The 25838-nt window shown below is 44.7% G+C and overlaps 2 protein-coding genes across 3 annotated transcripts; both read right to left on the bottom strand.

Annotated features, from left to right (window-relative positions):
• Positions 1 to 17538: 17538 nt before the first annotated feature.
• Positions 17539 to 21019, bottom strand: LOC124705392 (RPA-interacting protein A-like). 2 transcript variants are annotated; one of them, XM_047237122.1, is made up of 6 exons: positions 20887 to 21019; positions 20413 to 20505; positions 19192 to 19405; positions 18853 to 18920; positions 18164 to 18280; positions 17539 to 18065 (listed from the first exon to the last, which is right to left on the bottom strand). In XM_047237122.1, exons 1-6 carry the CDS (start codon positions 20947 to 20949, stop codon positions 17904 to 17906), a joined length of 717 nt encoding a protein of 238 aa, XP_047093078.1. In that variant the 5' UTR covers positions 20950 to 21019; the 3' UTR covers positions 17539 to 17903. The 2 variants fall into 2 exon arrangements, with proteins under 2 accessions (XP_047093078.1, XP_047093077.1); XM_047237121.1 differs by having other exon boundaries at positions 18853 to 18926.
• Positions 21020 to 23508: 2489 nt separating this feature from the next.
• On the bottom strand, positions 23509 to 25424 carry LOC124648855 (thioredoxin-like fold domain-containing protein MRL7L homolog, chloroplastic). Its single transcript, XM_047188547.1, has 4 exons — positions 24448 to 25424; positions 24142 to 24223; positions 23935 to 24046; positions 23509 to 23850 (listed from the first exon to the last, which is right to left on the bottom strand). The coding sequence occupies exons 1-4, from the start codon at positions 25422 to 25424 to the stop codon at positions 23729 to 23731; spliced, it is 1293 nt and encodes a 430-aa protein (XP_047044503.1). The 3' UTR covers positions 23509 to 23728.
• Between the last annotated feature and the right edge of the window lie 414 nt (positions 25425 to 25838).

Genomic DNA, 25838 nt, shown 5'->3' on the forward strand with positions numbered 1-25838 from the left:
GGTTTCTGGCTGCTTCATCAGCCTCCTTCCTTCTGCTTGGCCTCGTGCTCGAGGCGCTGTGCTTCACTCTCCTCACCCGTCACTCCAGACATTTTCCCCTAGTTCTGCAACACAAAGTGGTACTCATAATTACTCCATGCGCAAGTTTTCTGAGCTCAACTTTGTGCACAGAACTAGTCACGCAATGGAAATCAAGAAGCAAATTCAAATCATACAAAACATATACCATGTACATACATACTTAAGTGGTTTATTACAATACCCAGTAGCAATGTGAGTATGCAAACTCACTTATTGAAGTATATGTACAAATTTCTACAAATATTACATACTACAATACATGTGGTACAACTGTATTGTAGTCTCGCCTCCCATGGGGTCTCTAGTCGTGCTTCACTCCCGGTACATCCCAGGCTTCCATTCGGTCGAACGTGTAGTCCTCCTGACAAAATCTGGAACATAGGGTCTTCCCGTTGGCTGGTATTCAGAATCAGAGGATGATCCCAGGGAGAAATTAGTGTTCATGAACTGGTCATTCAATGCATCATAATCCACCCATCGGGTGTACTCCCCTGTGACTCCGCCATAGGCATTTCCACCATCAGTATCCGACTCAATCAGTATAGGATACTCCTCATAGTCTCCCCTATTATACTGATAGTTCTGGAACTGGGTTGTGGCGTCCTCATTCATCTCGGGATTACATCTAACCGAATCACTATGGGTTCCGATGTCCGATCCCCAACGCCAACCTCGTGGAGTTTTCTATAGGAGTCTCGGAACGCTGATGGTTTCCGGATTCCTCTCCAGCCTCATATCCTCCATGGGAACTACTAGGAAAGTACCTAGGTGTAATAGGTGTGGTTTGTTGTTCTGGATGGTCAATACTAATGAAGTCACCAGCTGAATAAACTGGTGTGTGAACCTCACCCTCCATTGGTTCCTTTCCCTTCGTCTCCTCCTTGGGCTCGGTGAACTCTTCCAACATTGTGTCAATTGCTCCCGACAGATGTCGGTTCAACTGAAAGAACAATGACAGTAGCTTGCGGCTGTTATCCAAGTACTTAGCGGCTTCTGCTGGTTTACGTTTTGCAAGCTTGAAGTGGTTAAGCATAGGATCATCTTCCTCCTCCATATGAGGAATATGTGCGAATTCGGAACCAATAAGCTCTTTGGTCTTATGTTCCCGAATATCTGTGATGGCTTTCATTATGGCCATGTGGTAGGTTGTGTTGATGGTTCTAGCCTCACCTGCTGGCATCAATACACTCATTCCTAGGGATTCTGCAAGTCTTAGTCCTACCCTACACTTCGCCAATACTGTACCGTCGTAGTACCAGTATTTCATTACTTGGATTTGGGGATCGCACCCAAATTCAAGTAACATAGCACGAAGAATGTCCGCGAGTCCTCCGTCGTATTCACTCAAATTTGATGCCTTCACTTTCACGTTACGTCCAGGACGTGAACTTGCCATAGTTGGCTGTAGATAAGAAAGAATATAATATTAGTAATGATGCATCATAATAGAGATAATAAAGAATTATCGCACTAAAAGATATGATTGTTTTATTCTCACGTGAATATACACCATATTTTTAGAGAATTATTTACTAAACCTATTTGACTCCTAACGTTCCGTCCCATTTACTAGGTTCCAACCTAAGGTCAAAGCTTTTGCTCTGATAACAACTGTGGTGACCCTGCATACCACTGCATGTTGTAGTATGCCGATCGTTGATATAACATTCACGAAGTACCAATCCGCAAATATTACATCCCTCGAGTAGTAAAACGAACATAGCAGGTCCATAACTCATTCATTTATTATTACAAGCAACATGTACATATCATCTCGGAGCTCCTCTTGGGTCCTAAGAGGGATACTCCTGGGTTCGAGGCGAACCCAACTTAACTTACAATATAAGAGTCTTACTAGGTTATACATATATTCTCCTCGATCAGTTAAATACTAAGAGTTCGTACTGCTCGGATACTACTACTACTCGGTAGGTCTAAGCTTGCTCTCCTCTGGAACCCTCCCCGGTTCCATAGACTACGAGGTATTCTACTTCTTCGATACCTCCAGAGAGGTCTGGTTCTTCATAGCCGATGACTTCGGCTCCTTCAGGGTCGTCGTTGTCCTCCTCCAGTCGATTCAGACAATTTAAGCAGGGGATTTAAGAGTGGTATGAGTATGAGCGTACTCAACAAGTTCATTATAGAAAAGAGGTGTTTAATGCACTAGCTACGATATCAGACCAGAAAGTCTAATACCAATGCAGGTTTTGATAAACATTTCTTCAAGAGGTTGCTTTTATTCAGAAGAACTATGTCCGTCAGCCTTCACCGGTTTACTAGAACTTCATGGAGTTCCTTTCCGGCAGCGTTCGCAGTTCCAAATCCCGGAATAGGGAGTGACATGTCACGATTCATTACACTCTGCAGAGGTGTGTTGCTTTACCCATAAGAGATCTTAACCTTGGTGCCAACCGGGCAGCTTTCCCGTCCACACTTCCTTCGGTGTGAGGCCCGGTATAAGGTCTAGCCAATCATGTTCCTCCGCTACCTCGAACACCCACCCTTTGTTGCAATCTCCAACTCTGGGTCCTCACCGGTCCTCTTATACCAATTAAGGATGGACCCCGACCATGACGTCAATTCAGGGCTCTACCTTAAATTCCTTCGCCGGCAGTTGCAACCCATCATAGACCACATTACCGTGGGGACTTCAACGGGTTCCCCACCCTGCATCTTGTCTCTCGAGATCAAGTGCCTACGGTAATGCGCATCCGTTGATGAACGAGAGGTGGAAACACTTTTGACTACTCCGTCCCACTCCGGATCTTATGGTTAACACGGTTATTACGGCACAAGAATCACTGGACGACATTTGTTGTTTAATCCTAGATGGATAAAAACCCTTGCAATGGAACCTCCACCATATCAACACAATCCATGGTTCCATTGCCCACCACTTAGTCATATTCATAGTTATGAAAATTGTGGTTTTGCTTTTTATGCAATAGTGATAAACATAGTACTTTGCAAGTAATTTGGTAAAAATACTCAAATGACATGAGCAAGTGATGAACTTGCTCGAACACCGCAAAGTGTTGCGGTTGGATGGTGTGGATCGACCCTTGTCCTCTGTTGCTGAAAGATAGCATCATTGTCCGATAAGGGCAATGGTTAAAGAAGCAATTATGCATGATTCAGCTTTTAGGGTTGTTCCCCCCTTCCGGTGTTTTTATCATTTCATGTGAGAGGTTGATACTAAGAATGATTTAGGGATATTCTGTTTAGGGTAAAATACAACCTTGAAATGTTGTCAAGGTGTTTTTAAAGTCCAAAAACATTTATGGACTAATTTTCATTATTAAAAAGATAAGGTGTGATTTAAATAATTATTTTAATCATCAAATTTGGACTTAATCTTGTTTGTCTTCAAAAATTCCTTTTCATATTTTATTATGATAGAGAATTTTATGCTGAGTGGTTTTCCTATTTTTATTTTTTTTAGAGCTATATTTATTTTATAAAAATTCTGGAAAGATTCAATTCAATGGGCATTTTTGAAAAGACAGAAATGCCCCTGGGCCCACCTGTCAGTGGAGCCCAGTGGGTTGGGTTAGACCCGCTCGGGTCCAACCGACCCGTGCGGTCGCTCACACCTCTCCTCCACCGCGCCGCCTCGTCGAACCCTAATCCCCTCGCGCTCTGGCGATCCGCGTTGCCTTCGCCGTCGCCGGCCGATTCCGGCGAACTCCGGCGGTCTTGGCCCTCGCCATGGGGCGCAATCGAACCGTCCCACGACGCCGGTCATGCTCCTCCACGTAGATCTGGAGCTGGCATGGCTCCCGCTCATCCCCGACCCCCTCTCTGAGGCTAGGGTTACGGGATCCGCGGCGATCTCGTTGCTCCCTGTTGTTCCTGGCGCTCTGGCGCCGCCGTGAGCCTCGCCGAAGTGGTGCGGGGTGCTGCGGCGCTGGTCGAGGCGTGGCTTGGCTTGGCCTGGCCTGGCGCTGCCGTGCGCCCGGCGTGTGCCGTCGTGGCCGCCATGGCTGCGACTGCTGTCTGCTCGCCCTGGTATGTGCTCCACCCTCTCTCTCTCTTGACTGTTCTTCCTCTTCCTCCTCTAGCTTGAGCTGCGGCTGCTCCTCCTCATGGAGAGGCCATGCCGTGCTGCTGCTACTGCTCTACTGGCTACTGCTGTTGTGCTTGCTGTTGCTGTGCGTATGCTGCTGTGCTCTCTACTGCTGCCATGGATACTAGCTGCTGCTGCTCTACTTGCCATGTCCTATGCCCTGCTGTTGCATGTTCTATGCCCTGGCTTGCTGTCTTTGTTCATTCATGTGGTTGTTCATGCTACTGTCTATCTAGATGCTCACCTGTCCAGTCCTAGCCCTTACTGTTGCTTAATTCTTGTGCTATGTCCTTGCTCTGGTTTCCTGGCTCACTACTGTGAGTAGTTCTTGCGTTTAGCAAGTGCCAGTGCCCCTGGTGTGTTTGTTCCTTGTACTCTAATTCATGGAAATGCTCCATCGATCATGGTTGTTGGCTAGACAGCTCCATCCCTTGATGGTGTGCTTCTGGATACAATTATATATGATTTATTTGCTTATCTGTGATGCAATTCATTATGAGCTGTGGCCATTTAGTTAATATGGTTAATGTGTTGGTGCTAGGCTCGGCTCTAGCATGCTCTTGTCAAGCCCTGATGATCATATGATGATCAGTTGCTTGGTAATTAGCTGTTGTTCTATGCCTGTTTCTCACTGATGCTCTACCTTGTGTTTGTGTGACACACTGGCCTGTGCTGGTGTATGCTTGTGCTTTCTCAAGCCACTGCTATTGCTTGCAATGATCCATTGGATCATCAGCAAAGCCTGATGCATGGTTTACTTGTTGATATCATTTATCTGTGTTGCCTTAATTGATTTAGTGGATAAATGATGTGAACTGCTTTGCAGTAATGATCCTATAAGTGGATTTAACATAGCTAAAGGGATGCCAATCATTTGTTGGGGACCCTAGCTCCTTTTGAACCCTTCAGGGTAATGATATACTATTTGGCTTGATGATTTTGTGGTTGAAGTGGTCTCAACAGCAATTCCTTGCTGTTTTGGTAGCTCCCACCTCAGGTGGCTTGCTGTGTATGAACAAATGCTCTCTGGCAGATCATGTTTGATTACTAGAAGCTTTTTGATGTTGACAATACTTGCAGAAAACTTATATTTCTGCCATTCTGATGGTGTAGCTAAACTGTTGGGTGCTTAGTGACTTTGAGTGGCTAAATAGGATTAAATCTGCTAGATTTCTCTGGTTGTGTCACTGTGTTGACACAACCAGCGTTCCCTTGGTTGTTTTCCTGCTAGCCTTTCTTTTATTTGCTGACACCAAATGGTTTTGCAACCAAGTGATGATACAACCAGGGTTTCCTACCCTTTTTTGCTTCTGTGATGCATGTGTATGCTTATTGATGAGCAAAGCATGTGTTTTCTCAGGTTCTTTTGTGTATACCTCACTCCAGCTCCTAGATAAGTTGCTTATGTAGAGGATTTGCTTCTGGTTGGTTTATGAGGCTTGCCCTGCTCCTCCTGCTGGCTTGTGATGCTGCTCCTGGTGACTTGCTCAACAGCACAGTTCCTGTTGGAACTGTTCTGGATGGTTTGATGATTTTTGGTTGGAAAGAAGAACTTGGTGTTCTTCCTGTTCTAAGGCTCTGGCTGTGCTTACCCTCGGAGATCCTGTCGATGGATTTCTAGGGTTTGGCTGTGAAAAGTTTATATACTGCCTCCCCTTGCTCCCCTGGTCGACATCACTCCATTTCCTGGGTACTTCACCCCTGGCTGTGTGTGATGTGAGACATGCAGCACACCCTGTGAGCTGCCTGTGTGCTTCACAGGTTGGGACTTGGTCCTTTGGCTTGGCCTCCCCGGCAGTGTTGAGATTATCCTCTCAATTTGATCATTTTTGCACTAACCTGCCAAGTGGCTTTGCCACTTGGCATAACCTTTGTTTGATCTTTGTTTGTGTGCAGGGAACTTTAAGAGGATCAAGATGAAGATCAAGATCATCTTGATCAAGGATTTCATGATGATCAACAATGTAGTTTAGGACATTTCATTAACTTGTAATTTTCCTTTTTCTTTTGCTATTTCTACAATTCTTGTAATGTGTTGTGATATTTCATAATACAATTTTTGATATTGTAAATGACAATGTATCATGTGTGATTATCAATAAAGCTCCAATTTTCCTTAATGAGCTTTGTATAATAGTTGTAGTATTTATATTCTTGATTATTAATAATTTATTTAATGAATTTCCTCAATTTTGAATTATGAGATATTCATATGATGTTTAAATTTGAAATTCAAACACAAGTTTGTTTGAATTCAATCATGCAACTTAAAGTTGTAATGCACTAACTCTCCTCTCTTCTCAAAACCATGTTTGAGCTAAGTGAGGTGCAAGTTTATCGCACTCTCGAAACCCTAACCCTGTAAGGTGTCGAGAGAGAAACTTGTCCCCCTTTGATTTAGTTTTCTTTTAAAAGCGCAAAATTTCCCCATAATTTACGATGCAATGCACATCCCTTTCTAAAATCTACCCGTCGATCGTCTCTAAACCTGGGACCTTACACGCGTCCCCCAAAGCATCCCCCAAACAGCATTCAGATCGAGCGTTTGAGGGACGTGTCGCGTTCGTGTTGCGTTCGGGGGACGTCGCTCCCCAGCCGCGTCCCCCAAACGCCGCCCCTAAACTTTTTTATAGGATTATTGAAAATACAACCATTTATTAAACATAGCATACAAATAAATATGTTTACCAAAATTATTTTCAAATTAAAATACAACAAACAATAGAACAACTAAAACAAATGTAATAAATGGGGATAGATCAAGGAGCCGTGACATTTGCTCATAATCCTTTGATCCTCCGCATATGCTCAACGAGATTATTTTAAAGTTGCTCGTCAACATTGATGTCACGGATGTCTGCGTGCATTGCGAAAAAATCAGCAAAATCTGTAGGCAACTCATGATCAAACTCCGCAAGAGTGCCCGGACCAACATGTCTCCTGGCCTGATTCTTGCGGTCATCCTGGATGATCATGTTGTGCATGATTACACAAGCCTGCATCATCTCCCACATTTGGTCGTGAGACCAGCTTAGAGTAGGATACCAGAAAATTGCAAATTGAGCTTGAAGCACACCAAATGCCCGCTCGACATCCTTCCTACAAGCCTCCTGTCGCGAAGAAAATTGGCAATTCTTCTAACCTGATGGAGCCGTGATTGTTTTGACAAAAGTGACCCATTTTGGATATATACCATCGGCTAGATAATAGCCTTTGGTATATTGGTGGCCATTGATCTCATAGTTGCATGGTGGAGCATGACCTTCCACTAGTTTGTTGAACACCGGAGACTGCTGCAACACGTTGATGTCATTGTGTGATCACGACATGCCAAAGAAATAATGCCAAATCCACAGGTCATAATCTGCCACAGTTTTAAGCACCACACTGCAATATCCATGACACCATTTGTATATACCTTGCCAAGAAAACAAGAAGTTCTTCCATGACCAGTGCATGCAATTGATGCTTCCAAGCATCCTAGGGAATCCTCTTGCAGTATTTTGTGCCATGATTCTTGTAGTCTCTTCTTCGGTGGGCCCTCTCAAGTAGTATATGCCAAACATTCCCATTACAGCTCGGCAAAACTTGTACATGCACTCATTGGTAGTAGACTCACTCATGTGATGGTAATCGTCCCGTGTATTAGCAGGTGCTCCGTACGCAAGCATCATCATGGTGGCGGTGCACTTCTGAATCGACGAGAACCTGCATACGCCTACAGCGTCGTGCTTTAGCTTGAAGTAGGGGTCGAACTCTCGAACTCCGTGGAGGATATTCATGAACAAACCCTTGCTCATCCTATACCGGCACCGAAAATTGTCGGCCTGTGTTACATCATCTGCGAAGTAGTCGTTCTGCAGCATGGTATGCCCCTCCATCCTCTATTGGGGCTTCGACTTCTTTCTCCCCAGCCTTGATCCTCCGCGGCGCGACCTCTTACGTTTCTCCGCCTCGGCGTCAAACATGTTCTCGAGGGACGCGATGATCAGCAAATGATCATGGATGTCGTCGTCGAAGGCTTGCTCGTCCTCCAGCAGTCGGACAAGCATCTCATCGTTGCTATCCATGTCTGAAGTAAAATTAATGGTTAAAATTCAGCCGCGGCAGACGAGGCAACGAACAACGACCTATCGTGCATACCTGACAAGGCATTGAACATCTTATGTGCGCGGAGGTGGAGCGGATGACGCCACGTTATGGGACGCGCTGGCGAAGCGGCGGCGGCGAAAAGGTCGGCTAGAGAGCCAGCCGCGACGACGGTGCCCGACTCAGAAGAGATGTGCCGTCGAAACGACCGGCAAATCGAGCGGCGGCAGAGGGATGGGAGGCGCGGAAGGAAGGCGCGACGAGAAATAAAAGGCGTGAACCAACCGTTATGGAAGTGGTCGCCGACAGGTGGGAGCCCGTGATGTCTACGGGTGCTTCTATTCTTGTAGACAGTGTTGGGCCTCCAAGAGCAGAGGTTTTTAGAACAGCAGCAAGTTTCCCTTAAGTGGATCACCCAAGGTTTATCGAACTCAGGGAGGAAGAGGTCAAAGGTATCCCTCTCATGCAACCCTGCAACCACAAAGCAAGAAGTCTCTTGTGTCCCCAACACACCTAATAGGTGCACTAGTTCGGCGAAGAGATAGTGAAATACAAGTGGTATGAATGAATATGAGCAATAGTAACGGCGCCGAAAAAGTGCTTGCTGGCGTGCGGATGATGGTAGTAATATTGCAGGAAGTATAAATGCGGTAAAATAGTAAACAAGCAGCGATAGCGATATTTAGGAACAAGGCCTAGGGATCATACTTTCACTAGTGGACACTCTCAACTTGATCACATAACGAGAATAAATAGATAGATGCTAGACTCTACACCCTCTTGTTGGATGATGAACACCACTAAGCGTGTAGGATTACACGAACCCTCAATGCCGGAGTTAACAAGCTCCACAATATTCAATGTTCATATTTAAATAACCTTAGAGTGCATAACGGATCAACATAACCAAACCAAGTACTAACATAGCATGCACACTGTCACCTTCACACTACGAAAGGAGGAATAGATCACATCAATACCATCATAGCAATAGTTAACTTCATAATCTACAAGAGATCACAATCATAGCCTACGCCAAGTACTACACGATGCACACACTCGTCACCATTACACCGTGCGGGAGGAATAAACTACTTTAATAACATCACTAGAGTAGCACACGGATAAATTGTGATACAAAACACATTGCAATCATAAAGAGATATAAATAAGCACTTCACTATGCCATTCATAACGGTGAATAAGTATTCGTGAAATATAGCCTAAGAGACCCACACGGTGCACACATCTGTCACCTTTACACACGTGGGACAAGGAGTCTCCGGAGATCACATAAGTAAAACCCACTTGACTAGCACAATGACATCTAGATTACAAGCATCATCATATGAATCTCAATCATGTAAGGCAGCTCATGAGATTATTGTATTGAAGCACATAGGAGAGAGATTAACCACATAGCTGCCGGTACAGCCCGGAGCCTCGATGGAGAACTACTCCCTACTCATGGGAGACAGCAGCGTTGATGAAGATGGCGGTGGTGTCGATGGAGGAGCCTTCCGGGGGCACTTCCCCGTCCCGGCGGCGTGCCGGAACAGAGACTCCTGTCCCCCGATCTTGGCTTCGCGATGGCGGCGGCTCCGGAAGGTTTTCTCTGGTTTCGTCGAACGTGTCGAGGTTTTTAGGTCAGGGACCTTTATATAGGCGAAGAGGCGGAGTCGGAGGGTCGACGAGGCCACGACACACTAGGGGGGCGTGGCCAAGGCCTGGGCCGCGCCACCCTGTCGTCTGGGGCCCACAGGGCCCTCCTCTGGCGGTTCTCGGGTGTTCTGGAAGCTCCCGGGGATTCTAAGATCTTCGGTGTTGATTTCGTCCGATTCCGAGAATATTACCTTACTAGGATTTCGAAACCAAAAACAGCGAGAAAACGAGGACTGGCCCTTCGGCATCTCGTCAATAGGTTAGTTCGGAAAATGCATAAATATGACATATAATGTGTATAAAACATGTAGATATCATCAATAATGTGGCATGGAACATAAGAAATTATCGATACGTCGGAGACGTATCAGCATCCCCAAGCTTAGTTCCTGCTCGTCCCGAGCGGTAATCGATAACAAAGATAATTTCGGAGTGACATGCCATCATAACCTTGATCATACTATTGTAAGCATATGTAATGAATGCAGCGATCGAAACAATGGTAATGACATGAGTAAACAAATGAATCATAAAGCAAAGACTTTTCATGAATAGTACTTCAAGACAAGCATCAATAAGTCTTGCATAAGAGTTAACTCATAAAGCAATAAATCAAAGTAAAGGTATTGAAGCAACACAAAGGAAGATTAAGTTTCAGCGGTTGCTTTCAACTTATAACATGTATATCTCATGGATATTGTCAATGTAAAGTAATATAACAAGTGCAATATGCAAGTATGTAGGAATCAATGCACGAGTTCACACAAGTGTTTGCTTCTTGAGGTGGAGAGAAATAGGTGAGCCGACTCAACATAAAAGTAAAAGAATGGTCCTTCAAAGAGGAAAGCATCGATTGCTATATTTGTGCTAGAGCTTTGGTTTTGAAAACATGAAACAATTTTGTCAACGGTAGTAATAAAGCATATGTATCATGTAAATTATATCTTACAAGTTGCAAGCCTCATGCATAGTATACTAATAGTGCCCGCACCTTGTCCTAATTAGCTCGGATTACCGGGATTATCATCGCAATACACATGTTTTAACCAAGTGTCACAAAGGGGTACCTCTATGCCACTGCATAAAGGTCTAAGGAGAAAGCTCGCATTTGGATTTCTCGCTTTTGATTATTCTCAACTTAGACATCCATACCGGGACAACATAGACAACGAGATAATGGACTCCTCTTTAATGCATAAGCATGTAGCAACAATTAATGTTCTCATATGAGATTGAGGATATATGTCCAAAGCTGAAACTTCCACCATGATTCATGGCTTTAGTTAGCGGCCCAATGTTCTTCTCTAACATTATGCATGCTCTAACCATTTAATGAGTGGTAAATCTCCCTTACTTGGACAAGACGAACATGCATAGCAACTCACATGATATTCAACAAAGAGTTGATGGCGTCCCCCAGGAGCATGGTTATCGCACAACAAGCAACTTAATAAGAGATAAAGTGCATAAGTACATATTCAATACCACAATAGTTTTTAAGGCTATTTTGTCCCATGAGCTATATATTGCAAAGGAGAATGATGGAAATTTAAAGGTAGCACTCAAGCAATTTACTTTGGAATGGCGGAGAAATACCATGTAGTAGGTAGGTATGGTGGACACAAATGGCATAGTGGTTGGCTCAAGGATTTTGGATGCATGAGAAGTATTCCCTCTCGATACAAGGTTTAGGCTAGCAAGGTTATTTGAAACAAACACAAGGATGAACCGGTGCAGCAAAACTCACATAAAAGACATATTGTAAACATTATAAGACTCTACACCGTCTTCCTTGTTGTTCAAAACTCAATACTAGAAATTATCTAGACCTTAGAGAGACCAAATATGCAAACCAAATTTTAGCAAGCTCTATGTATTTCTTCATTAATAGGTGCAAAGTATATGATGCAAGAGCTTAAACATGAGCACAACAATTGCCAGGTATCAAATTATCCAAGACATTTTACCAATTACTACATGTAGCATTTCCCGTTTCCAACCATATAACAATTAACGAAGCAGTTTCAACCTTCGCCATGAACATTAAAAGCTAAGAACACATGTGTTCATATGAACCAGCGGAGCGTTTCTCTCTCCCACACAAGCATGATGGATCATATCTTATTCAAACACAAACAAAAATAAAAGCACACAGACGCTCCAAGTAAAGTACATATGATGTGACCGAATAAAAATATAGTTTCAAGGGAGGAACCTGATAAATTTGTCGATGAAGAAGGGGATGCCTTGGGCATCCCCAAGCTTAGATGCTTGAGTCTTCTTGAAATATGCAGGGATGAACCACGGGGGCATCCCCAAGCTTAGACTCTTCACTCTTCTTGATCATAGTATATCATCCTCCTCTTGACCCTTGAAAACTTCCTCCACACCAAACTCGAAACAAACTCATTAGAGGGTTAGTGCATAATCAAAAATTCACATGTTCAGAGGTGACACAATCATTCTTAACACTTATGGACATTGCACAAAGCTACTGGACATTAATGAAACAAAGAAATCCATCCAACATAGCAAAAGAGGCAATGCGAAATAAAAGGCAGAATCTGTCAAAACAGAACAGTCCGTAAAGACGAATTTTAAAGTGGCACCAGACTTAATCAAATGAAAATTCCCAAATTGAATGAAAGTTGCGTACATATCTGAGGATCACTCACGTAAATTGGCATAATTTTCTGAGTTACCTACAGAGAATTAGGCCCAGATTCGTGACAGCAAGAAATCTGTTTCTGCGCAGTAATCCAAATCTAGTATCAACCTTTCTATCAAAGACTTTACTTGGCACAACAATGCAATAAAATAAGATAAGGAGAGGTTGCTACAGTATTAACAACTTCCAAGACTCAAATATAAAATAAAAGTACTGTAGCAAAATAAACACATGGGTTATCTTCCAAGAAGTTCTTTCTTTATAGCCATTAAGATGGGCTCAGCAATTTTAACGATGCACTCGCGAGAAATAAGAGTTGAAGCAAAAGAGAGCATCAAGAAGCAAATTCAAAACAAATTTAAGCCTAACATGCTTCCTATGAAAAGGAATCTTGTAAATAAACAAGTTCATGAAGAGCAAAGTAACAAGCATAGGAAGATAGCTAGAACAAGTGTAGCTTCAAAAATTTCAGCACATAGAGAGGTGTTTTAGTAACATGAAAATTTCTACAACCATATTTTCCTCTCTCATAATAACTTTCAGTAGCAACATGAGCAAACTCAACAATATAACTATCACATAAAGCATTCTTATCATGAGTCTCATGCATAAAATTATTACTCTCCACATAAGCATAATCAATTTTATTAGTTGTAGTGGAAGCAAATTCAACAAAGTAGCTATCATTATTATTCTCATCATCAAATATAGGAGGCATATTGTAATCATAATCAAATTTATCCTCCATAACAGGCGGTACTAAAAGACCAATATCATTATAATCATCATAAATAGGAGGCAAAGTATCATCAAAGTAAATTTTCTCCTCAATGCTTGGGGGACTAAAAATATCATGCTCATCAAAGCCAGCTTCCCCAAGCTTAGAATTTTCCATATCATTAGCAACAATGGTGTTTAAAGCGTTCATACTAATATGTTCCATAGGTTTTTTAATTTTCGCATCAAACCATCCATGTCTTAAATCGGGAAATAGAATAAGAAGCTCATTGTTGTCCATTATGCCAAACTAGTGTAAACAAGAAACAAAAAGATGCAATTGCGGGATCTAAAGGAAATAGCTTCGAGCACACACACAATGGCGCCGAAAAAGTACTTTACACCGGGACCGGAGTATGAGTGCCTTTTACCTTTCCTCCCGGCAACGGCGCCGAGAAAATAGCTTGATGTCTACGGGTGCTTCTATTCTTGTAGACAGGTGTTGGGCCTCCAAGAGCAAAGGTTTGTAGAACAGCGAGCAAGTTTCCCTTAAGTGGATCACCCAAGGTTTATCGAACTCGGGGAGGAAGAGGTCAAAGGTATCCCTCTCATGCAACCCCGCAACCACAAAGCAAGAAGTCTCTTGTGTCCCCAACACACCTAATAGGTGCACTAGTTCGGCGAAGAGATAGTGAAATACAAGTGGTATGAATGAATATGAGCAGTAGTAACGGCGCCGAAAAAGTGCTTGTCTGGCGTGCGGATGATGGTAGTAATATTGCAGGAAGTATAAATGCGGTAAAATAGTAAACAAGCAGCGATAGCGATATTTAGGAACAAGGCCTAGGGATCATACTTTCACTAGTGGACACTCTCAACATTGATCACATAACAGAATAAATAGATAGATGCTAGACTCTACACCCTCTTGTTGGATGATGAACACCACTAAGCGTGTAGGATTACACGAACCCTCAATGCCGGAGTTAACAAGCTCCACAATATTCAATGTTCATATTTAAATAACCTTAGAGTGCATAACGAGATCAACATAACCAAACCAAGTACTAACATAGCATGCACACTTGTCACCTTCACACTACGAAAGGAGGAATAGATCACATCAATACCATCATAGCAATAGTTAACTTCATAATCTACAAGAGATCACAATCATAGCCTACGCCAAGTACTACACGATGCACACACTCGTCACCATTACACCGTGCGGGAGGAATAAACTACTTTAATAACATCACTAGAGTAGCACACGGATAAATTGTGATACAAAACACATTGCAATCATAAAGAGATATAAATAAGCACTTCACTATGCCATTCATAACGGTGAATAAGTATTCGTGAAATATAGCCTAAGAGACCCACACGGTGCACACACTGTCACCTTTACACACGTGGGACAAGGAGTCTCCGGAGATCACATAAGTAAAACCCACTTGACTAGCACAATGACATCTAGATTACAAGCATCATCATATGAATCTCAATCATGTAAGGCAGCTCATGAGATTATTGTATTGAAGCACATAGGAGAGAGATTAACCACATAGCTACCGGTACGGCCCGAGCCTCGATGGAGAACTACTCCCTCCTCATGGGAGACGGCAGCGTTGATGAAGATGGCGGTGGTGTCGATGGAGGAGCCTTCCGGGGGCACTTCCCGTCCCGGCGGCGTGCCGGAACGAGAGACTCCTGTCCCCCGGATCTTGGCTTCGCGATGGCGGCGGCTGCGGAAGGTTTTCTCCGGTTTCGTCGAACGTGTCGAGGTTTTTAGGTCGGGGACCTTTATATAGGCGAAGAGGCGGAGTCGGAGGGTCGACGAGGCCACGACACACTAGGGGCGCGGCCAAGGCACAGGCCGCGCCACCCTGTCGTCTGGGGCCCACAGGGCCCTCCTCTGGCGGTTCTCGGGTGTTCTGGAAGCTCCCGGGGATTCTAAGATCTTCGGTGTTGATTTCGTCCGATTCCGAGAATATTTCCTTACTAGGATTTCTGAAACCAAAAACAGCAGAAAACGAGGAACCGGCCCTTCGGCATCTCGTCAATAGGTTAGTTCCGGAAAATGCATAAATATGACATATAATGTGTATAAAACATGTAGATATCATCAATAATGTGGCATGGAACATAAGAAATTATCGATACGTCGGAGACGTATCAGCCCGCCTCGCTTTTCGTTGTGACCAGCGTGCCCGGAGCGTCCCCTGTGAAGCGGGGACAGGCTTGAGACGCCGGACACCGTATTAGGCCGCCTCGAACGGAAGAAGACTTTGAGGCGCACGGCTGAAAATGAAAATTTGTCGGACGCGTCTCAAATTCCTTTGGGCCTTTGGGCCTTTGGGAACGCGGGTGAAGATGCTCTAAATAACTTGCAGAAAGCCAAGTTGTTAGCCGACAGGAACCTCTGCAGGTTTATCTTGTACAGTCAGCAATGATAACCACTCTGAAGACCTACATGACAACCACTTTAGAGCATCTCCAACAGAATCTCCAAAAATCGGCGCCCTATATGTAGTTTGCAACGCGCTATAAACCGATACCGCGTGTTAGCGCGAAATTTGCCCCGCCGGAAGCGCCATTATGCAGCGCGCGGCGCGGCCCGAACGGCTAGTTGCCTCACTTTCGTTCGAAATATAAATCAAACAAAACAAATAAAACACGAAAAATTATGAAATATATTGAAAGTTCGACATTTTTTGCGACATTTGAAACTACACTCGGAGTCTACTCCGAGTCCTAGTCGTAGTCCAAGGACTGCGAGCTCAAAGTCGTCTCCGACACCAGCGTCGAAGTCCACTCGAAAGACGAAGAGGAGGAGAGGATGATGGTGGACAGCCCTGCGCCGTTTTTCTTCTCCTTTTCCTTCCTCGCCGCCTTCTCTGCCCTCGCCGCCTTCCTCGCCGCGGACTCCGCACGGCGCTTGTCGCGGCTAGCCTTCTTCCTCGCCTTCGCCGCCGCCTTCTCCTCCTCCTTCTGCGCGTAGAAGGCTCCGGTGGCGGCGACATCTTCAGGGAATTGTCGCGCCCACTCGAGGTGGAGGGCCTCGTCGCGCTCGGCGATGAGTAGGCGCTGCTCCAGCTCCCGGCGGCGGCGCTGCTGCTCGCGCGTGATAACCGGCGGCGGCGGCTGCAGCTGCTCTGCCTGCTCCCGCGTCCATACATCATGAAAGTTCATGGTCCGGCGGGAGAGGCCGAGGCGCCAGGCGACGGCGGCGTACGCCCGCGCCGCCTCGTGCGACGTATCGAACGTGCCGAGGCGAATCCGCTCGTCGCCGGAGCGGATTTCCGCGTCGAAGCGGCCGCTCGGCCGCGCCCGAACGCCGTGGTAGCCGGAGGTGGAGCGGCGGCGCGGAGGCATCTTCGGCGGAGACGCGCGGAGGCGGAGCGTCGACGGGAGAGAGGTGGAGCGGCGGCGGGGAGAGAGAGAGAGGCAGGGAGAGAGACGGACGCGTGGAACGTTCAGGCAGTTGGCCACGTTCGCGTGTGTCCCGTTTATAGCGCACGCGGCAACTTTCCCGCGCGGGATAGCGGGAATGCGCGCGGGCGGTAAAAAATTTAGCGCGCGCGTCTTTTTCCCGCCTCCGTTGGAGCTTCGCGCGAGCGCCCGCGCGCGCCAAACTGGCGGATTTTTTTGCCGCGCGCGGCTTTTCTGTTGGAGATGCTCTTAGAACAGAAGAAAAGTGGATCACACAAGACAATGAACATTTATCTACATGGAAGCAATTTCCTCAACATTTACCACTATTTCTGTCAAAAAAAACATTTAAGACTATATGCTTGATGCATCATCTTGTTTAACAAATATGAATCACCTTCTTTGGTATTTTCCTTCCGGGATGCCACAAATTTATTTAACTGGATATTTGGTGTCAGCAAGATTATAACCTAATCATTTTTCACACTACCATTCATCATTATGTATCCTTATATATAGAAAATGGCTTTGGTGTTCTAGAATGAAATAGCTATTGTCAGACATCACGACATGTACCAGAAAATCCTGTTATGACCGCACTTCTCTGTCCCGTGGTTGTCAAAAAAGGACATTGCCTTGGGAGACCAAAGAAATACTGAGCAAGCCTTTCCAATAACAATATTATCATGGCACCTTTTTGTAGCAGTATTATGGCACCTTTGACAAGATCCATTCAGCATGCTATGCATCTTCCCCCAGCTGCTTCCTCCGAAGCCTTATAAAATTCTATCATTGACCACAGCTGACAGGAAAAAAGGAGTTTCAAAACTCAGCGAACTGGAAATATATTACTAGCTAGCAAGAAACAGCTGGGTTCACACAGTACTCCATTCCACTACTACAAGGCGGGGAAATTCTATCAGTAGGACAATGTGAGTGTAGAAGCATCACGAAACAAACAAGCTGCCAACAAAATATTGACGAAAACTACCTGCCTAATCACACTGCATAGTAAGTCTTTACAAGGCAAAACAAGGTAGGCACACATGCAGTTACATTTATGGCTCCTTATTGTTTGGACACCTCAGCATACCACAGGTACAGCAAATTTCTAATAGATAGCTCGAGAAAAACTACCACAACCTTCCTATAATGTGTGTCATCGCATTAGCTTCATCGCAATATTTACATCACCACCTCAAAAGTGCTGCACTTATCGCACTGTATGCAAAGTGCATTCAACCCAAACATGGTCTGTAAGCAGAACTTGGGTGACAATGTGCATCCTCTGTCTAAATGCTCAGTATGCACATTAGCCAACCGTTCCCGTAAGAAATCCAGGTCTACCTGATTAAGCAGATTGAACTGATCACGTTCAATAAGATGGTTTCACATAAGAGACTGAATGTGTCAGGGATAACTGCAAAGTTGCAAACGAAAACTACCTTATCTTCTCCAAGGTCAAGCCGTATCTTACAGAGAGTACAGTGTATGAGATTATGAGCCTCTCGTAGCTCTCCTTGTTTGCATACTGGACACCAGAGCTTAGCATTTTCGGCACCCTGACATGATTATAACATACATGAAATGTTTTTTATTGACATTGAATTTTAATTGACATAATAAGCCGTGCTACATCTGTAATCCAAACAAAAAATCAATACAGAATCTACTCAGTAGTTAGTACTACTTGATGTTCAAACTTTGGTGGCAAGTTATCAGTAGCTTCAATATGATGTGAGTTATGATTTATGCCTGAGTCTAGTAACAACCAGAATAACAACACATTGACAAACTGCTTCAGTATACAACATGCTTTGGCTATCCAAAACTGAACAGTTCACTGGGAAATCTTCCCTACAAGTTTGGCATAAACTTTCACTAAAAATTTGGCAATTCTTTAGTAGTTCCTCCCACCCAGATAAACAGAAGTACAGAAGCAAGGAGGAAACAGTTTGATTCAACCATGCCCTTCAACCAGTTCAAAAAAAAAAACATGCCCTTCAAAAACAAGTAATGGCATGAACAAAGATACATTCTGCGTAGAATTAAATCATGAGGGAATACAGAAAAATTGTACGTAAGAATTTTTTTCAAAATGAAGTGATGAACTAAACGTTGCAGAAATTCATACCTCGTCATTTAATTGCAAATGATCAAAAGCAGCCTGGGCTAAGTATGCATCTTCCTCATCAAGGGCCTCTATTTCTAGATAAAAGATAATGTTAGCCAAGGATTTTAGAATAATAAAAACAAAATTTGATTCACAAACTTCGAGCATCCATGGAAATTGAGGACATTCTCGGAAAGGTTGTAAAGATATAGGCATAGGGATGCGAGAAACTGTTGATTAGGTTGTTGTTGCAATCAAAAAGTTCCAGCGAAAGGTGAACAGAGCAAGTTGCTGGTCAGAACTTGAGCTGTTATTCAGCACATCAAAGAAAAAGTAGCAAAATTTGTACTAAAAAGTAACCTTTCCGAATTAATTCTTCCCGGAGATCCTCATAAAGAAGTCTTTCCATCTCAAGCAATATGTCTTCACTATCAAATTCAGCAGGCTCAGCTTCCTGTGGTCCTTGATATTCCCATATCATATCAGCATCGTTGTCCTCTTTTCCATCCACACACTGTTTGAGTTTCTGTACCTCATCGGAGATAATGTTCCTGACTGCAGATTCGACCGTTTTCTGTCAGTCGACATATGTAGATAAATCAGAGACAATGCATACACAAAAAAGAAGGAAATTCAAGACATGTATGTATTCGCCATCAGTTGGGGTAGTCACACTGTATCCAGTTTTATTATCGTGGCCAGCTCCAGTATGCCAGTTTTTTAAGAAAGAAAAATATTCTAGAAACTGATGATAACTAGTGGAACCAGAATAGACCTAGGTTGTCAATGAGGCATGCAGTGTATAATCAGGAACAAGCCTTAAAAGCATAACCCTGGAGACATCAACGATTATTGATGCACATGCTGTGTTACATTAGTGGCGGAGCTAGCCCAGAATTTTGGGGGGGCAAAACACAGAGTATGCAAAGTTTGGAGGGGGGGGGGGGGGGGAAATGACTCCATTTTCTTCTCATTTAGGTCCCTAAATTTTTTTTCTTCAGAAATAATGCAAAGTCTGGCGGGGCGGTGGCCCCCTCTGACTTGCACATAGCTACGCCAGTGGTTACAAGTCAAAACATCATATTCAAGTAGTAAAAAATTTCAAATTTGACTTGCAAATGACTCCATTTTCTTCTCATTTAGGTCCCTAAATTTTTTTTCTTCAGAAATAATGCAAAGTCTGGGGGGGCGGTGGCCCCCTCTGACTTGCACATAGCTACGCCAGTGGTTACAAGTCAAAACATCATATTCAAGTAGTAAACAATTTCAAATTTGAACAAGACAAGAAAGGGAAAGAGAGCTATACAAAATTTAACAGCATAATCGCCACAAAATTTTATAATTACCAATTATTCAAGTCCATGGTTAAACTGCAGGATGTAGGGTAAAACAAACTGTAAGCGTTCGGAAATGGTGCCATACTAAATTTTGATTAACCTTTCGAAATAGTAACTTTGAAATAGGACCTTGCACTAATGTGTAAAGGAACATACTTTGTATAACTTAAGTGCTAGACTAGAGGAGCATAAGCTGTACGATGATGCATAAAAAATGATAAAGGAATGCACCACATTTAGATACCTTGTCATTAGCAGGTAGCTGCCCTTGGATCCTGACCTTCCAGAGCAACTGGACTCTCTCATTTTTAACTCTTTCCAAGCAATTCGTCCTAAGCTGCGGGTAGCATAACAGGGGATAAGCAAAAGTTCAGAATAATTCCAGTTGAAGAGCATAACAGCTGAATAACAGCATCGAGCACTCCAGTTCAATGAAACATTTCATGCTGATGGCACCCTACAGGCAGTTCAGTCGACAACCTACTACATCACGATCCACAAAAGATAGCAGAAAAATGTTTGATTTTATGATACAGGTAACACCCTGGAGGCAGTTCTAGGGCACCGACCCACTCCAGCAATCGACCGAGCAGCATATGCGCAAGGCACCATTACCCAGCAATCCATCAGCAAACATTACCCTTCAGACACACCGGTGTGGTATAACGACATAGAACTAACTGCCCCACCGGCGAGACCAGCTGGGAGTGGAACGAACCTCCTCTCTCCACTCCGGGCGGCGGGATTTGTTGGGAACCCTTCTGGGCCGAGCCGAATCCATCGTCGAAGCTCGCGCCGCCGATCGCTGCGAGACGAGGCTCCCGCTAGATCGACCCCCTCCCGCGTTGCTCTCTCCGTCGCGCCGGCGCGGAAGCCGGAGACGCGCACGCGCGTGCGCCTCTCGTCGCGGCGCAGGCTCCGGTAAGGAACGCCCTAGGAAGATTTGCCTTCGCGACGAAGAACCAGAAATTCGTTCGCCAGGGATCGGCAAGGATGGGAGCATGCACGGAGACGAGTTCTCTTCGGGCTCTTGGGCTCGTCCGGCGGTCCACGATTCGCTCTGCGTCTGAGAAAAATCCGGCCCAGTTGGTTTGTCAACACAATGCTAGCCCAAGTTGAAATGGTTTGGATTTTTTTTTGTATCAACAAGGAAGCCATCCCCGTTTCCATTGATAAATTAACGACTGCGCGAACATATGTGTTTCTGAAAAAGAAAAACCTCTAGAAATTGGAGGGAAACAAAAAAAAAGTAGGATAAATTAAAGGATGAGTATAGGGAGCGGCCGCGTGCCCATTGGTACATCTGAGCACTCAACCAAAAAAGGAAGCAAACTAGTTTTGTCCGTGTGAACATCTATTTTTTATGGTTAGACATCCAGTGTTTGTAGCACATGCACTATGATGACATCATGCACGTTAATTATCCTTTTAAAATGTTTAAAAGCATATAACTTTTGCACCAGATGTCGAAATTAGAATCCGCTTTCACGTTTGAATTTCTTGCGGTGAGCTCTTCAAAACTAGATCTCGTTTCTATGTATTTTGATGAAGTTTTTTCTAAAGCAACTTCTACGTGCGACAAAGCAATTATAATGCGAGACGATGCAACTTTAGTGTTGGGAGAAGCAACTTTCGTCGCACGACGTAAATCTACATTCACAATAAAAGTTGCATTGCTCGAACGCCAAAGTTGCTCAGCCATCCGTCAAAATTTATTCGGTGAGCACCAAAGTTGCTTCACTGGACTCCAACATTGGGCCGTCACAAACCAAATTTGCTCCGTCGAGTACTAAAGTTGCTCTGCAGGACACAAATTTTGCTCGGTCGGGCGCCAAAGTTGCTCTCTAGGGTTCGAAAACTGCGTCGCCGGGCACGATTGTTCCTCCGCGGGGCACTTAAGTTGCTTCGTCACACATTCAAATTACTTCTATGGACACCAAAATTGTTGTCGGGCACAAAAGTTGTGCCTTCGTGTACCAAAAAGTGTTCATGTTCGTTGCACACCAAAGTTGCTTTGTCGTACACCAAAGTTGTTTTCCTGGACAATAAAGTTGCTCTGTCGCGCATCAAAGTTGCTTGTTAAAAAATTTCATCAAAACATATAAAAATGTGGTCTAGTTTTGAAGCTCTTATCGTGGAGATTTTAAAAGTGAAAACGAATTGTAATTTCATCGCACGGTTTAAAAGTTACAGCTTTTTAAAAAACGACACCTAACATTAGCTAGCCTACCAGTGGGACGCAACAGCCTGTGGCCTAGTGCGTGTGCCCGGGATGTCCGTATGGCACGCGCCCGCTCGTAAGATTTCAGGTAAATTAAAAGAACATGTACAAAACTCACTGGCTAGGAGATGGCATCACGGCGGGACAAATGAAGGCAGTGGCGTAGCTATGTACAAGTCAGGGGGCCACTCCCCCCCCCCCCCCCCTCCAGATTTTAGAAAAATAGTGAAGAAAAAATTATATATGGCTTATAGTAGAAATTTTTGAGCTTTTTGCCCCCCATATCATAGTTTTTCTGGTTTGCCCCACCCATATTTCCTGGCAAGCTCCGCCACTGAAGGAAAGGTAGATTTCGGTTATTCCATGTACCCAACATCACCAGCTTCTTGGAGACGGGGAGGAGCTGTGATGGAGGATCCACTAGCCACTTGTTAGTTCGATTGCCAAAGAATCTGGTCCATGGCCATCGATGTGTTTTCCTTGAAGATAATTCGTCACCTTTTGAGTGAATTCGGCACCATTCTCAAAATCTGATGCAAGTTTGGCCAAGGTTGCCCATTAAATATCACTTCTAAACTTTCAAATACACCAGCACAAACCGAATTTAAACTTGTATGTTTTTCATTTACTACCCAAAATTTAGCAATTGACATGAAATCATATCCTAAACTCATCCCAGAGAGACGACATGGCAAGATGAATTGGCTACCGACAGCGGACGCCAAGCTGACCACTTGGTGGATATCGAGATCATGTGCTATGCCAGATTGACGAGATATGTGGACAGCAATCATACTGGGTTTCTGGTGCATTTGGCGGCAGAATGACATGGTTTGGCGGCATTGGAATGACATGGTTTCCACCGGCACTAGGCCAACAACAGATGTGATCAAGGCCAAGATAAAGGAAGAGCATGATGCATGATACGTGGCATTTAGTAGAACTCATACGTGGTGTTGCGTTTAGCTTTCCTGAGCCGTTGCCCTTATGGTTGCAGGTAGGATACTACGGTTTATCTGAATTCGCTACCACCTCATGTTGGTAGCATAAACAGCCTGCCTCCGCCCTCCGGCATTGCTTTTGTCATCAACACTCGATTGATACACTTTTCAGAGTGTATTCTCGAAGAAAAAAGCATCACTTAAGTACTGAACATAAGAAGCAGATGGTGACATGGGTATCCAACATTACGAATAGAATCATCCCATAAACTCTTAGGGCATGCATGCCACATGTGAGAATCAGGATTCCTGCTAACAGTAACTCTACTGATGTATGTAAACTCGAAAGCTACACTGATGTAAGATACTAACACAAACTACCATGCTCCACTCTGTTTTCATGACATCAGAGGGACCTTCTCTTTCCCCTGGCCGTCTGATTCGCTCAAGCAAGGTGGTCTGGCTGCTTTGTAGTAGAAGAAGGCTATCATCCTCGCCAAAACCTCGGCCGAACGGACAGCTAGTACAAGTGATTTTGGATCAGCGAACTTGGCGAAGAAATTGACTTATTTAAGGAGTATTCATCTAAGAATGAACAAGGTACCTTTCTCTCGGTGTAGTATCCTCCCTGCATTGGTGAAGAGCAACTCAGGGAAACTAGACACCTTCAGGGCGGCCACAAGGTCTGGCTCGGCACAAGCATCGACTGCTACACACTGAGGGTGAACAAGAACAATCGGAAGTCAGAACGTTACTTGTGAAGCGCCGACGGTGAAAGACTTAAGAAAGACAGTTGTAAAGAACAATGTACTCTTGGTGAAGGCAGATCATGTTCCCAAAACGTCTCAATTGCTTTTACAAGCTCGTTTCTTGCCATCACATTCTCCTGTGGTCTACAAGAACGAAAAAAATTACTATAGTAATTTTCAAAGTAATACTGCACACTCTGAAAAAGTTTCATGGGCTACTGTTTGGCCAAAAGGATACTTGAATCATCAACTGTGGCCAGGCCAACTACAGTATCTTGCAAGAATTGACAGAAGCATTACATTACATATGTAGCACACATGTAACATTTTCAGCTTTAATCACTTGAGTTGGGAAAAAGAAAGCATACCTCTTGTACCGGTTGTGCACAAGCACAATCAACGGGCCAAAGTCCGTGAACACGGTGTCGTCCCAATCCTTGGTCTTGACATCCCTGACCTGCGTGATGTAGTTATCGTCCTCCCAAACAATCTCCTTCTTGGTGCCATCCCCTGCATCATCGTCGTTGGCGTCATCATCCCTCTTCTCGGCCTTGATGGTGATCTTGTCGAAGAACTGGCCGAGGCCGAAGCCCATCCCGTCGTCGGCGTCCTCGGGCCACTCCGGGTCCTCCTCCTCGACGACCAGCTCGTACTTGGTGAGCAGCTCCCTCATCTTGGCCTTCTTCTCCTCGGGGTCGGTCAGCTCCTGCATCTCCGGCATCCGGTCCATCATCTCCCGTATCTTGCTCCGCAGCTTCTTGCGCTCCTCGTCCGTCATGGGCGGAGGCTCGTCGTCGTCGTCGTCGTCGCTGGACTCGGAATTGGTGTCGTCGTGGCACGGCCCGCCACCGATCACCAGACGGCCGACGGTCTTGGGTTCGCTCGCACGGAACTCCCAGGCGCTAGCGGCGAGCACGAGCCCCACGCGCGGCCTCGAGCCTGGGCAAGAACCGAAGCTGACGAGGCGCGCTGGGAGAGTAGCACGCGAATTGGGGTGCTCCGCTCCTCTGAGGCAAAACGTCGAACACGTCGCAGGCAGGGAGCAGCGAAGCGCCATTCTGTGCGCCAAGTGCGCGGCGGCTCCTTCTCTACTCTTCTTGGGTGGGAGATTAGAAAGATGGTTGCTTGCTGCCCCGCTGGTGTCGCGAGAACTAGCTTTCGAAACTAGTGCGGGAAGCGCGGGAGCGGCGGAGGAGATTCTTACGGTGGTTTGGATGCCTAATCTGCTCCGGCTTCTGTCCTCGGCGAGATATTTGTTTAGCCTGTGCTGGTTGAACCAACCGGTCGGGTGAACTGAAGTAGAGGGGCGGCCGGCACCACGCCACTGCAGTTTTGCAATCAACATGATGAATCTATGCAGTCTTGTCACTTTTGCACACAAAAAAAAACCTGTAGATTAATATTTTCAGGTGAATTTTCGATTGCTATAATCTCGTAGCATTCACCATGTTTTTGAAATTTGCAAAATTTCCAAAAAAATCTTAAATGATAAATCGTTAGTATCCAGAATTATCCTAGGAATTGTTTCACAGATTCAGAGTTTAATATGAGCAGGTTTGTAGTTCATTGTTCTCACATCGCATCATCGTTTACGGTCTATGACGGTTCTTATCATTCGTTTCACAGAGCGAAGAACACACTGCTTTCCAACACACTCGTGTCCTGAATCCGAGGATGGAAAGGAGTTAAGAGATGACAAAGATGTACTGAAGATGCCCATCCTTCCACGGCCCTAATAATGACCAAAAACGCCAAATGA

This window comes from Lolium rigidum, chromosome 4 (genome assembly GCF_022539505.1).
Source record: "Lolium rigidum isolate FL_2022 chromosome 4, APGP_CSIRO_Lrig_0.1, whole genome shotgun sequence".
Taxonomy (NCBI): domain Eukaryota; kingdom Viridiplantae; phylum Streptophyta; class Magnoliopsida; order Poales; family Poaceae; genus Lolium; species Lolium rigidum.